Source organism: Syzygium oleosum, unplaced genomic scaffold (genome assembly GCF_021117445.2).
Source record: "Syzygium oleosum isolate NSW1041296 unplaced genomic scaffold, Sole_v2.1 Sole_v2.13, whole genome shotgun sequence".
NCBI classification, from domain to species: Eukaryota; Viridiplantae; Streptophyta; class Magnoliopsida; order Myrtales; family Myrtaceae; genus Syzygium; species Syzygium oleosum.
Window position 1 is genome coordinate 1,929,366 of NW_026607497.1, and position 14,677 is coordinate 1,944,042.

The 14,677-nt window shown below is 40.2% G+C and overlaps 3 protein-coding genes across 5 annotated transcripts; 1 reads left to right on the forward strand and 2 right to left on the reverse strand.

Annotated features, from left to right (window-relative positions):
* Positions 1-39: 39 nt before the first annotated feature.
* Positions 40-3,403, reverse strand: LOC130139651 (uncharacterized). Of its 2 annotated transcripts, none has more exons than XM_056317086.1 (6): positions 3,297-3,403; positions 3,026-3,126; positions 2,675-2,753; positions 1,361-1,426; positions 578-646; positions 40-215 (listed from the first exon to the last, which is right to left on the reverse strand). In XM_056317086.1, the coding sequence occupies exons 1-6, from the start codon at positions 3,330-3,332 to the stop codon at positions 177-179; spliced, it is 390 nt and encodes a 129-aa protein (XP_056173061.1). In that variant the 5' UTR covers positions 3,333-3,403; the 3' UTR covers positions 40-176. The 2 variants fall into 2 exon arrangements, with proteins under 2 accessions (XP_056173061.1, XP_056173060.1); XM_056317085.1 differs by having other exon boundaries at positions 40-507; positions 574-646.
* LOC130139650 (glutamine synthetase-like) lies at positions 3,134-10,820 on the reverse strand. 2 transcript variants are annotated; one of them, XR_008817754.1, is made up of 10 exons: positions 9,442-10,820; positions 8,785-8,824; positions 8,159-8,676; positions 7,967-8,040; positions 7,406-7,534; positions 7,215-7,289; positions 7,088-7,141; positions 3,874-4,064; positions 3,684-3,787; positions 3,134-3,403 (listed from the first exon to the last, which is right to left on the reverse strand). XR_008817754.1 is itself a non-coding variant. In XM_056317083.1 (9 exons), exons 3-9 carry the CDS (start codon positions 8,253-8,255, stop codon positions 3,736-3,738), a joined length of 672 nt encoding a protein of 223 aa, XP_056173058.1. In that variant the 5' UTR covers positions 8,256-8,676; positions 8,785-8,824; positions 9,442-10,820; the 3' UTR covers positions 3,465-3,735. The 2 variants fall into 2 exon arrangements, 1 of the variants encoding a protein (XP_056173058.1); XM_056317083.1 differs by lacking the exon at positions 3,134-3,403 and having other exon boundaries at positions 3,465-3,787.
* LOC130139678 (dehydrogenase orf1-like) lies at positions 10,099-11,596 on the forward strand. The gene is made up of 5 exons (XM_056317204.1): positions 10,099-10,350; positions 10,850-10,923; positions 11,026-11,185; positions 11,255-11,407; positions 11,486-11,596. Exons 1-5 carry the CDS (start codon positions 10,099-10,101, stop codon positions 11,594-11,596), a joined length of 750 nt encoding a protein of 249 aa, XP_056173179.1.
* The last annotated feature ends 3,081 nt before the right edge of the window (positions 11,597-14,677 follow it).

Below are 14,677 nucleotides of genomic sequence, written 5' to 3' on the forward strand. Positions count from 1 at the left end.
GATGGAACCCTGCGGATTCTGAGGTTGATCTGGTTCTGATAAAGCAATAAATTGGTGATCATCACAACTGGTGAGCTTCCGCATGATTACTGAAGACATTGCAGAACAAAGTGGTATACACTTAGGAATATCGTGCCATGTTGTCTTGATGATCCTCTCATATTTAGCGGAGAAGTTCATTGATGTACTGAGTCACGAGGGCGCTTGGAAGTTGTCTACAAGGTAAGGCATAGAGATATGTGGAGTCATTGAGATCCTAGAAGGTTCAGGAAGTCTTGGATTTCATGTGCCTGCTATTTAGGTGGCTTTTGAAAGGTTGTACGTCCTAGTTAAACAGAGGCAACAAGGTTTTGTATCTAGTTGCTTAGCTTTTCATTTTCCACATTGCAGAGAGTTTAGTTAGCTACTCATTTAGTCAACAAAAGACCAAGTACAAATGAATGAGACGAGTCATCTGAGCTAGACGACGCAATCTCTTCAAACATACCGTAGATTCTCCTTGACCAGCTTCTGTGTGCTATAATTCCAGTCAGAAAGGAGAACAGAATAAAGAAAATCAGCATGTTTTCCTACGTACCTCCAAAATCCGGATCGAATCGAAGATAAGAACCTCAGATTCCTTTTGTTTTCCTTGTAGATGTAGCACCTGCAGTTCAATCACATAGCCCTTTCCAGATTATGTTGGCTCGAGGAAAAAAATAACATAATCATAGGCACATAGCGCAGTGAGTCTTCCTTCTGGAATGCTACAAACAAGTCAACGAGTCTTCATGTTCTAGAAATGCATCATCATTGCAATTGGAACCGTCAAGCAACATTAGATAAGCGTAAATGACCAGAAAACATAAATTAAGAAACCATAAAGCACCTGAACTTAAATTGCTGACAAATTTAGAGTTCAGGGGTAAAAGACAAAAGTTAATTTGTGCAAAAGAAGTACAGTCAGAAAGAATAGTCACCAATGTACAAAGATCTTAACATGAATCCGTTATGGCCTCATAAGCTTCAGGCGTCTCACAAAAATTGGTGTTTAGTGCTGCTTCAAACAAGTTATTCTCTGTAATTTCAAGTTCATGAATATATGTATGCAGGAGAAACGTGAAAAAAAAAATTGGAAAGCAATTAATAAACCTCTCATGAAATAATTAAAGTGGAGGGGAGAAAGGACACCTTCACCAAATACGACTTTGATAGACTAAGGTCACGCAGCTAATGCACAAATGGAGTAAAGAACAGGATATAAATGCGGCATACTTGTGCTTGAGAACTACCAAGAACAACATATTGCAGACATAGGCAATTTAAGAAGCGGAATTATCAAAACAAGCAGAAGAATGGTACTAGAAAACTGCGAGTTTACCATTCCCAGATGATACATGGTGTCTGCGTAATCCGGATGACCATATCCCAAGACTCTCCCTCTTATCTGAATCATTTCGACATAGCACTGAGCTAACAGTTTCACATAATGGGCAATTGCTTCATCTGCAACTCTAAGCATATGCATATTAAAGAAATGAAACTCTGTTATGCAAACTCTGGTTCTTGCTTCAGATATCATTATCATGACTACTACAGAAGAGCTTAAACTGTAAACAAACATTTCCAAAGAGTGAAATTCAAAAAAAATTTAGGTGCCTGTTATAAGCTTGAGCTGGTCGAGCCACCGACAATGAAGCACGTGACATTGGAAGAGCTCAAATGTTGGAAAAGTGGTAGCTCTCTCACTTCAAGAAAAAGTGATATCCAATTTAGGGAGTTGAGACAATCGACCATGCAAGTAAGTACAGATGAATCCATCAAGTGCTTGCACATGTAACCATGCGAGAATGTATGTATGACTCCTTCAAGTGCTTGGAAACAACATTAAAACGTATGGCTCACATGACATACCTTTTGAACTCTCTGTCCAAATAATCATTCCGGGACCCAGAAGACCAAAAAAAAAAAAAACACACACACACACACACACAATGAAATGAAAAAAAAGAGAAAAGGAAGACAATTTGCGTTTGTGTTGAAAATATTATGTATAAACGGCTCAAGTAAGTAGCAATTAAACATTTGACCAAAAAAGAAGTAGCAATTAAACAGGAATTAGAGGAGCATGTAGCTACTTAGAAAACAACTATCGAATCAATTTAGTAAAAGCCAGACTTTGGCTGACGGTTGCAGCAAAAACATTTCAATGATGAGGAGAAAAGATGCAGCAGACTGACAGTGACTAATCTGATACAAAGATAATAAAATCACCTCCTTCATTATATGGCATTTTTCAACACACTAACAGAGCGGAGAGACACTAACCCCCCCCCCCCCCCCACCCCCCACCCCCCACCCCCCCCCCCCCCCTCTCTCTTGCCCTCCCTCCTTAGAATGACCTACCTTTGATGGAAGCAGACCCATAAAATGTGACAAAAATCTTATAGATAAGAATGACAGTGTCAAACTGTCCAACCAAAAGAATTTTCTTAAACTGACCCAATACAAAGTCAACCTTTCCATTTCCTAGGCTAAGTTACCGAGTAAATTAGTCATAAAAATGAAAAATTCCTTTCTCAGCATTAAATTGCCACAGTCTGAGTTCTCCCTATCAGATATAGGCATAGATTCAATACGCACATCATAGAACAGCCAAGAATCTAATGCCACCATTATTGAATATCTTAATTACCTCATAGTGGATTTGAGCTTCTTCTAACTTACGCTGTGCAAGATAAAACGGGCCAAAATTGTGAAAGGCAACTCCAACTCTGCATTTTACAGGTCCCGGAGAGCAAATCAGTTCATATTACATGCAACAGAGGACCCACTCAATAGACCTCCCAATCAAAGCAAAGCAACTAGCGGAAGCAAAACTGTCGAACAAACAGAGCAAGACAACATGTCATGCATTTTGCACGTATCAGCCAATGCATGATTCTGTCACTTCAATAATATTTACTATCATGGTGCAAAGATGCCACGATAAAAGTTATAATGGTGAGCAATCTACCGCAAGTTTGACATAAGTATCAAGCTATACCGTATATCCTGAGGACCAAATGACTCTTCAAGAATATTGACTGCCTCCAAGTACAGTGGCTCAGCTTTATCAAATGCCTTCATAACCTCATAAAGCTCTGCCTGAACAGAATATTGTAACCAAACAGATTATTATTCTGCACCACAGTTTCACAAGTGACATAGCTTGTCATTGATTACTCAATATAACAATTGCATTCAATTTATTCAATCCACCGTTCCCAGATATGCTAACCAAGAGAGATGGGATAGTTGTAAGGGGACAACATTACATTGATTCGGGGCATTGAACTAAGGGATTCCAACATCCTCTAATAAATGTTCTTAGAAAACCCATATAAGTTCAATCCTTGAGTATCCAAATAGGAGAGATGTAGTCCTGTTTATACACATCAAATTATTAGTATTGAGTGAATGATTTAGATAATGGTTAGAGGAAATGTCACAGGCAAATCTAGCTTTAAACTTCACCAATAAATTCAAAAGATACCATCTAATTTGTCTTCTTTCCATCAGTTAATACAAATGGAACACAAACATGGTTACCGACATTGATGAGTGAAAGCTCCTTCAGCACAATTTCTTATTCAACTTTTCAGAGATTTGGAACAAGGCAAGCATATATATAGGCAAAGGAAGCATCTGATTAGTTGACCCACGAGATTGTTGCATGAGGATGCCACATGCTCGTCCCTCTGTCCAAACCCTTCTTTAGCTTCTTGCAGTGCAGAAAGGAAGAATCTTCAGCTTCCTCCAGTTTACCCTAGCATGTTAAAAAAATGAAAAAGATAAAACAACATCAAAAATACCAGATTCAGAACAATAGAGTATATCACCAAGGAAGCTTGCCTGAAGAAATGAATCTCTCCCATTATCAGTGAATACTCTCCACTTGGCCGTATGGATATTCGATACAACTGAACCGTCATCAATCCTGTGGAGTCCAACAATATCAGCGGCTTCTGCATTATTTTCAGAGTTTGACTTGCCTGAAACCCCATCTGCAACAGCTGGATTTGAACTTGTCCCAAGAAATATTGCTGCGTCAATTATTATGCAGGAGATAATCAATTAGAGTAATACCATCACTACATATAATGACTTATCATTCAATATATCAGGCATATACATTGTTAAGAGAAGCTACGAGATCAACCAAGATTTTCGCCATAGTAGAAGGAAAAATCCACGGTGAGACTCACTTTACTAAGAATTAGAAAGATATGGAACAATTCTATTTTGAAGAGACAATCACATAGAAGATGCAAGATAAATTCAAGGAATAAACAGTTGAAGCATATTGTGTTGGCATCAGTACTGTACTGCATATGCTAAGAGCTAGTCTCAAGGGAAGCAAACAAAAATTAAAATAAGGGAAAATGCCACCAAAAACCCCAAACTTTACCCTCTGTGACACATTTACCCCGAACTTTTTTTTGTGACACCAAAAATCCCAAACTTTCCTATTTGTGACACATTTACCCCAATGTACACTGTCCATAGGCATTTTCGTCTTTTCCGCTTTTTCTTTTTTCTTTTTTACTTTTTTTTTCCTTTCCGGCGAGGGTCGCCCTCGCCAGATCCGGCGAGGGCGAGCCTCGCCGGCGTCGGGCGAGGCTCGCCCTCGCCTGGATTTGGCGAGGCGAGCCTCGCCGGCGTCGGGTGAGGCTCGCCTCGCTCGCCCAGCGAGGGCGAGCCTCGCCCGACGCCGGCGAGGCTAGCCCTTGCCGGCGAGGCTCGCCCTTGCCGGCCCAGGCGAGGGCGAGCTCGCCCAACGCCGGCGAGGCTCGCCCTTGCCGGCGAGGCTCGCCCGACGCCGGCGAGGCTCGCCGACGCCGGCGAGGCTCGCCCGACGCCGGATCTGGCGAGGGCGAGCCTCGCCCGACGCCGGCGAAGGCCGCCCTCGCTCGACGCCGGCGAGGGCCGCCCTCGCTCGACGCCGGTGAGGGTCCCCTCGCCGGAAAGGAAAAAAAAGTAAAAAAGAAAAAGAAAAAGCGGAAAAGACGAAAATGCCTATGGAGAATGTACATTGGGGTAAATGTGTCACAAATAGGAAAATTTGGGGTTTTTGGTGTCATAAAAAAAAGTTCGGGGTAAATGTGTCACAAATAGGAAAGTTTTGGGTTTTTGGTGTCACAAGAAAAAGTTCGGGGTAAATGTGTCACAGAGGGTAAAGTTTGGGGTTTTTTGTGGCATTTTCCCTTAAAATAATGAAATGTAGATTGTATGACCACAACAGAAGTGCATTTTCAAGGACATAGATGTGCTCAGAGGAAGAACAACCTTGAAACTACCAAAAAGCAATAGTAATTTTGTTACTTTCCTTTCCTAGATAGCACATCTAATATTTCGTCTCAGGAAGTATTTGAAAGTTTAAAACAGGGTTTCTAGAGAGTAAATCTGCCAATTTCACAGAGTATCGGCAACAAGACAAGAATATACTACACTAAATGTAAATGCACCAGTTCAATGATAAAGCTTCAGTCTTTGTCCAACTTAAACAAGCATAACAGATACATGGCCCATGGTTGCAAACAGTTAACACAACTCAACAGCAAACAAGAAGCTTAAGAATTGTTTGGGACATGACTACATGAGATGTAAAAAGAAATTCAAAAGAATGGAAAGTGTCTAAGAAAAACAGGAATGCAGGATTCAACTAAGAAATCGTTTTAGCATAACTGAGTGGTAGAAAGATCCCAAGAAAAGTTATCAGCTTGAGCAGCCACAACAACCCACCAAGAGAACTCCTCATGCTCCTTTCTCCATGCATCGCCACCCAATCGGAACATATGCAAACCCTTGTGGGGCCTACCGCATTCTTTAAAAGGCTGACTAGCCAATTGAAAGACAAGATCCACAATTCCTTCATGACAATAGATAGGCAAACAAAAGAAGCAAACCACTAGTACAATTAACAACATAGTATTAGAACATACAGTCCAAAAGACTTAAACCATTGAATTATGGGTGAACTAGGTATTATCAATTGCTTCACTGTACTCCAACCCCCCAATGTGGGATTCTTCTTTATTTCACACCTCACTCGTGCATTCGACAAAAACTTCATAAAATGCAATGTATGTGTCAAACAATGCTTTGCGATGACAGTCCACAATACTGTCAAAAGAATGAGGCCTAACTAAGCAACACACATAATGCAACAGTGAAAAGATTTGAGCAACCGCTCCAATCAATCACAAGCAGCAGCATTCTGCCAAAAGCTGCTCAATTGCTGCTCCAAACTAAAACTTTTGCAGGTAATCACAACCTCAAGAAATCGTCATTCATCAAAATCATTTTCACGCCGGACATCAGTAATAAGCTTTTTCTGGCAGATATCAAAATTTTCAAACTGACAATGCTTGAGGCAACAAAAAAGAATCGTACTTGGAATTGGAAGAGCCCAAGGGTCAGTGAATGGTGATCGGGAAGGAGGAAGACGCAAACTAGAATAACGCCTCTCGCCAGCATCTACTCCACGGTTAGACAACCTTCACATTGACCCCAAGCAACAGATCAAACTTTTTAGCTTTTGCTTCTTGAGTTACTTGTCCATGAAAGTCAAGTCATAGAGTTGTCCCCAAAATTCATCAAAATGGCAGCTAATTTTCTCTGGCGAATTCGTCAAAGAAAATTAGTTGCTTGTCGCCGAAGCATCGCTCTCTTTCCCTCTCTCGATCGAGATTAATTCCGTAAGAAACGAAGCTCCAAAGCTGAATAGAGATGGATTGTAAATGCTCCGGCAGTGAACCGCATGGCGTTGCCCAGAAAGTCAAACCCTTTGACTCTCAGTTTGGAGATTCTGTCCCCCAGGCATTCTTGCGTATCCGTGCCTCTCAAAGATAGGTCGAAGCGGTAGATTAATCCCTTTAAAACCTAATTTACCCATTTAATTTGGTTTAGATAATGTAGTTACTGTGAGCACCAGCTCCATTCCAATCGCCCTAGAACGGATAGGTGCAATAAGAGGAAAACAAATGAGTCCGTACAAAGTTGAAATATTTCCAAAGTAGACATTACCGAGATGAAGACTAAATAACATGAAGGAAGATCGACTATCCTGAATAGGCTTGGGGTCGAAGGAAAGGACCACTCCAGCTATCTCCATTATCCTCTGTTTACAGACAGCATGTCAACATCAACTAAGGAAAAACAAGAAGCAGCAGAATCTTTAAATGTTAAAATACCTCCAAAATGTAACGGGCGATCCACAATTCATCTCCAGCTGAAATTCCCACAGATGAACCAACTTGGAATTCCCACTACATTAAAGGTGATAAATTATTTGCATGTCTAATTAATAAATATAATACAACTGCAAAGTCCCACATAATAAAAGTCATTATGTAAATCTTTTCTCCCTGATCTAGTCTCTTACCTGGCCAGGCATCACTTCCCAATTAATACCACTGATCTTAATACCAGCATACAAGCAAGCCTTATAACGAGCGTCAACAATATCCCTGCCAAATGCTTTATCAGCACCAACACCATAGTAGTAAGGTCCCTGAAGCATCATAGCAGAAGTCCAAAATGACATAGCCAGCACAAGTAACGGGCAAATACCTTTGGTTTTAGCAAAGACAGGAGTGAATGGTAAAAAGGTTACGGTTAAGCCTCCACAATCAAACTCTCCCACTCAAGAAAGGGAATGTGCGCCCCACTCCTTATGGAAAAAAGAAAGGGAAGAAAAGAGCAGATACTTCACAGTCAATTGACCCTGATCATGCTGAAAAATAGATGATTGACAACAACGGGACAGCTATCCTTGCTTCCACTTGGCATTCCATTGATCGTTCTTTAGTTTTAGCATGGACAACTAGTCTGGATCCAAAGCTAATGAAATGGCTAAGGAGAGTGCCAAGCCCAGACCATACACCAACAACCGTGTTCAGTTTTATAGCTGTTGACTTTACAAGCTAAAAAAAAATTGCAGTACCTGGGGACCAGGATAGCCACCAATAGGCCACCCTAGAGGCCAGTTAACACCTTCTACAATAGGGTGTACTCTTGCTCAAGTCCATACATATTTCCACGAGATTGAAATTTGACGATAAGTTTGGATGGATGGAAAAGAGGTAATTGTCAACCAACAAACTAATAAAGAAAAGATTGTGGCTTTGAAACATACCAGGTCTCTTCAGCAACAACGTTAGGATGGTTGAAGATCTTGGCAGCAGCACACCTCTTATCTGTGGGAATTGGTTCTCCCCCAGGAGTGTAGGCATCACAAATTACCTAAAACCCAATTAGGATTTTAGACGGCAATTAAAGGATGCTATGAATGTAATACCCAAGGAAAAAAAAAAGACAACGATGCATCGCATCGTGTATAGATAAGGGGAGAAAACTCCGAAGAATGTTGTTGCCCCCCCGAAAAGATCATTGAAAATTTCTGGAGGACTGTTTGATGAAATTTCCAAAGAATAAGACAATCATGTCAATTCAAGCACCAATAATCGACGAGTTAACAAGCGAAATTGCCAACATATGACCAAGCAAAGCGCTAAAAATTGCTCGTGAAGAAGATAAAGCAAAAAACTCAGTATAAAATCACTTCACTGTCCTCTCCAGGAACCTGGTTTGTGCTGGATCATCGTAGTTCCACTTAGGAAGCTTTGAAGGATCATTAACAGGACCAGAGAGTGTCTATATCATCAAAAGTAGCTAAAGTTAAGCAGAGCATGTGCAGTGAAGATTACCAACAGCAGTAACAACTCGTTCGCTTGTCAACTACTCGCGCACAGAGTTACCTACCCTTGCTTTGCTCCTCATGTCCATCACAGATCCCCCAATCCTATTCAATCAAACAATACACGTGATAGGGATTAGCATAGTAGAATTTGATCTCAGGGTTTAAAACGAGATAGCACGTATCAGTTGAATTATTTTAATGGAAGCTAAAAGTAAACCAAGTAAGATGACAGAATACTCAGATAGATGCGCGAGAAGGATAGAAAACAGAAAACAGTAACTTAGGAAAGACATTAATGTTTGACAAATAATCCCAACAGTTAGAATCTTAAACATATGACCGGAAAGCGTAAACAAATGACAAATCTATGAACTATAAATCAAGCGGAAATGCTATCTTCTATCAGATAGACCCACAAAAGGTGATTACTAAGCCTTGGTCGGATACTTCAGCGATTTCTCTTGATGCTAGTACCTTTTCCGGATTAAAAAAAAAATTAAACTAGCACAACAGAGGAAAGACTCCATTTCCATGCTCATGTTTCGAACAAGAAAACGGAAGAAACAAAAGTTTGAAGAAACGCAATACCTCAAAGAGGGAAAAGAAACAAGCATTCACAAGTGAAGAAACCAAACCAACGACCACAATCTTCAAACCAATAATTTCTTTCCTAGGATCTTACACACATCCTAGCTACCGCTAATAAATTTTGTAGGTACCTGCCGTTTCCCGAGAGCTGTGCTGAAACTCTGACATTTCAGAGGATTTTGCAGCTTCCGGCAGCTTAATCGAATTTTTTTGTTTCCACACTTTCGACCTTTGTCAAGAGGTGCGTTTCCCCATCTGCATAAAGAAAGAGTCAAATGATAATTGCATCCGCCAGATCCCCGAAAAAACACTAGATTAGATCGATAAGATGTTTGGAACATCAGATCATTCGCAGCGAGGAACAAGGACACTGAAACATCACGTTGAGCAAAAAGAGTTCCAACAAACCTATTAGCCTGGGAAAACGGCATTTTATCGATGGCAGATTCTAAATCAACTCCAAGAACTGGTTCCTTCTTCAAAAAGATCATGCCACCGCCGGGCCGAGCTCAGGTCCGTCGCCGATCAGCTCGGCTCAGATCTAGGGTTTCGCGGAGAGAGAGAGGGGGAGATCGGGGCAATCGGGCCGTGCTCTGGGTAGGATCATAACCTAACTTAAACCCGACCCGAACAATACTTACATCTAAAAATCCTGCCGAAAATGCCGGACCCCCACAAACCCGAAATACTCGGGTAAAAATTTCGGATCCCCGTAAAAAAGGCATATAAATCGTTTCGGCTCCTTCTTCGAAGTTCTCCACCACCATCGCAAAAAGAAGTTCGAAACCATGGAGAAAGTGCTCCTTCGTCTTCGTCTCTCTCAAATGCTCGACAGGCGCGTTCCCCGTCGCATGCCTCCGTCGCTTAGGAGGCCTCCTCCGCCTCTCAGGAGGCTCATCGGCGGTTGCAGACAGGTCATGGTGTCGCGGTTCGGCGGCCCCGTGGGGTTGGAGCTCCGAAATGTGGAGTTCCCACCTGTTTTCGAATACGACGTTCTGGTTCGCGTTCGAGCAGTTTCCATCAACACCATCGATTTGGCGGTGAGTTCCATCAATCCGATCGTTAAGTGCTGAAAATACTTGGATGCTTAGCATGTTTTAGGCATTAGATCTGGCGTTCGGTCATTACGTGCTGAAAATGCTTGGATACTTAGCCATTGGATGTGGCGTTCGGTTGTTCAGTGCTGAAAATGCGTGGATGCTTAGTTTGGGTGTGTTGTGTTAACTCTGTTCTGCTTCCAGACATCTTATGGACTTCCTTCCCGAGCACATCTACCATCGCCACCTTTCGTTTTGGGATACGATTTCAGTGGCGAGGTACTAGAAGTTGGACCTGACGTTGAGGGAATAAGAGCCGGAGAAGATGTTTTTGGGGTTCAATATAATCTTCGATGGGGGGCACTTACTCAGAGTACTTGAACTTTGGGGTATTCAACCTCATACAAAAACCAGATAACATTACCCATGAGGTTAGCAGCGAGTTCTTTTGTGAAGTTTTTGATTGAAAGAGCATCGTGGCCTCACATGTATAATCTTGTAGGAAGCGTCAGCGATTCCATATCCTGCCATGACTGCGTGGGCGGCATTACTAGAATTTGCTAAGATGAAAATCGGGTACATTCTGAATTTCTACTGCATGTCCAGTGAAATCAATTTGTTTCCCATTGGGAAATCCATTTAGCTGTCTATTTTGACCTTGTTGTTTCCTTTTGGTAGAGAAAGGGTGCTCATTGTGGGCGGTGACGAAATAATTGGTTATTCAGCAATTCAGCTTGCTGTGGCTCACGGATGCCACATCGTGACCACATGTCGTGGTGAAAACATTGCTCTAGTGTTAGCAGCTGGCGCTAACCAGGCAGTTGACTGCTTGAGCGAGGTATGTCATTGTGTGTTTGCTTTCATCATTGGCAATTAAGGGGAAATTTGATTACTCTTTGCTTGACAGGACATCCAATTGGCAGTTAAAGGGAAATTTGATGTTGTTTTCGATACTATCGGTGCAGTAAGGACCGAGAGAATAGGCCTCGGTCTTCTGAAAAGAGGAGAGAGAATAGGCCTCAGTCTTCTGAAAAGAGGAGGACGCTATGTCAACCTCAAGGTAAAATTAAACGCAATTGTATGATTTCTCTTTTCGCAAAGTGTTTCAAGCTGAAACTTATCTCAACCTCTATTGCAGGAGAATGTTCCACTGGATCATCCTGATAATTTGATTTACCCATTTAGAGATAACTCGGAGTTGATTGCAGATCTCTACAAAAATCTTGGAATAGGTATGGTGTCCAGCTAGTTTGATGATCTTCACTTGACCGTGTCACTTCATAAAAAATATTAATCTTCTGTATGGCGGCAGTATATCACACTATACGCCGGCCGTCCTCCCGCCCTAGTTTAGAGGTGATCAGCAAGCTAGTTGGAGCCGGATGGATGCGCATACCTATTGCTAAAACGTTCCCGATCACACAAATTTCCGGGTACGTCAATCCTAACACTTCCCCTTTATTTCGTTTTAATGAAAAAACTTATAAGGAAGAATTAGGCAAATTTATTTCCGTTGAGCATTTAGCATTTAATTTTGGAGAAAGATTTGGTTTTAATGAATTTGTACAAAAAGCATGTGCTCCACAAGCAAAACGTGTTCCTAGAAATTCAATTAAACGAGTAATTAAAGATCTTTACAAAAATGGAAAAAAAGATTTACAAAAATTTTTTATGCAATTTAATGGATGCGTGCATATAGGTAGTGATATTTGGAGTGATCATTGGCAAAATCATTCTTACATGGGCATAACATGTCATTGGATAGATGACGAGTGGACTATTCAAAAAAGAGTTATTGCATTTAGAGTTTTCGATGATCATCATACGGCAAATAATATTTATAGAATAATTAGGCAAGTTTTAGAAGAATATTATCTGCTTAACAAAATTTTTTCAATTGGTTTTGATAATGCCGCAGGAAATACCGCTTCAATTGCCGAGTTAGAAAATATTTGTAAACCTGCTTTTGGCGGAAAATTTTTTCACATTAGATGTGCTTGTCATGTTTTGAATTTATGTGTACAAGATGGTTTGAAAACTCTTGATATTTTTCTTCAACCAATAAAAACAGCGATTCAATTTTTATGGAAACATCCCCAAAAAATGAAAGAATGGGGTAAATTTTGTAGAGAAAATCGCGTAAAGCCAAAAAAATTTCCAAGAGATATTCCAACTCGTTGAAATTCTACTTTCCATTTGCTTAATGAATGTTTACCATATAAAGATTTATTATGTGCATTCATTTTTAATAATATACCTCAGATTAATTTATACCCACAAGAGTGTCATATTTGCCAAAAATTTTTAGATGTTTTAAAGGTTTTTAATGATGCAACTTATACTTTGTCCGGTGTTTATTATCCTACTACACATTTATTTTTAGTAGAGTGTACTAATATTGTCGGAACTTTTGATGAATATGAAAATGATGTTGAATTACAACATACTATAGTTGCAATGAAAATGAAATGGCTTCATTATTATAGTGAAATTCCCATTATTTATTTAGTTGCTTGTATTTTTTATCCACGTTGCAAATTGGATGGCTTAAATGATTTTTTGCGTGTATATTATCAATGTTTACATTATGATGTGACAAATGTTACAACCATAGTACGTGAGGTTAAAAACTTAGTAATAGAATTATATAATGAATTTTATACTAAATATAATTTAGGTGATATTGGATCTTCTCAATCTAAGGAGATACAAAATGACAATACAGGTAAAATTAGTAGAGGGTACAAACTTTTATTACATAGACAAAAAAAACAAAAGGGAGTAATGGGAAATATTTCTGAATTAGAGAGTTATCTAACCATTTTATTTGAGTTTACTGAAGCCGAAGGTGGTACAGATTTTTTAATTTTGGATTGGTGGAAGAGGCATGCAAGCCAATACCCAATCCTTTCTCTTATTGCAAAACAGATTTTTTCAACCCCTTGTTCCACAGTTGCGGTCGAACAAGCATTCAGTGCCGGAGGTAATATTTTGAACGAACATCGTTCAAGATTAGATCCAGAATCAGTGGAGATGCAAGCTTGTGTTGCTGATTGGACGAAGGCTCAATACCGGCAACAAGAGATAGATCGGAATAATGAATCCGAATTCTTTAACGACGGAGATACTACCGCCACCAGTATCGGTACTGGAACGAGTAGTGACGATTGAGGGTAAAAGAACTATTGGAGTTGGCAAATATTTCGGGAACTCTTGTTTCTCATACCGGGTACGCTCACGTGAGCTTAGAGAAATCGAAATATAATCCGACGATATGTGACCTCTGGTCCCCTGCGCACGGAATGCTTAGGTTTTGGGATAATTTTAGGGTATATATATTGTACTCCTTTTTTTTTTTAAGATCGATGTAACGAATTGTAATGTGTTTAATGATAATTTATTAAGTTGAAGCCCTCTCTTTCTCTCTTGTCTTTTTGTCCCAAAATTTGAGTACAATTTACATTTTAATCACAATTTATATTGAATAATGTTCTATCACAAGAATAGTATTTTTTTTATTTTTTTTATTTTCATTTCTGTTTTTCCTTTTCTGTTTTTCTTCTTTTTCTTTTCCTTTTCTGTTTTTCCTTTTTCTCTTTTGTCTTTTTTCCTTGTTTTGTTTCTGTTTTTTAAAATTATAATTTATATTTTATTTTTTTTTCTTCCTCCGCGGCCGGCCATGGCCGGGGCCGGCGCGGAGGTCGCCGGCCTCAGGCGAGGCGACCCTCGCCGGCGTCGGGCGAGGCCGACCCTCGCCTGGGCTGGGCGAGGCCGACCTCGCCTGGGCTGGGCGAGGCTGGCGAGGCTCGACCTCGCCAGAGGAGGTTCCGGTTCCGGTTCACACTTGGCCACGAACCGGAACCGCCGGTTCCGAACCGTGGCCACCACTAGTTACGGCTCCAATAATTTGAGATTTTTTTGTGTTTTTTACCTTATTAATATCAAGAAAAAATTGGTCATTCCTTTTATTTGCTAGAAAATGTCCAAGTTATTTTATTTTTTGGCCTATTGTGATAAAAAAAATATATTATTTTCAACACTCTTTCCATTCTCAATCTCATCCCCGCGTTTTTAAGCTATTGAAATAAATCCACGCCTTATAAAAGCATATCAAATTTATTCCATGATCGGATTCGCTCCCAACACCATAGTTTAATCATCAATTTCCCCTTTCGGGATCATGTCTTTACAAGATTCCTATCGAGTTCGTACTGTATTTAAATGAGCCTAATCTGTTTACATCATGTTTATGGAAATAATTCAAAAGATTATAGTATATAATCATGCGAAATACAATAAATGAAAGTCGTGGCAAAATTAGAATTGGAAA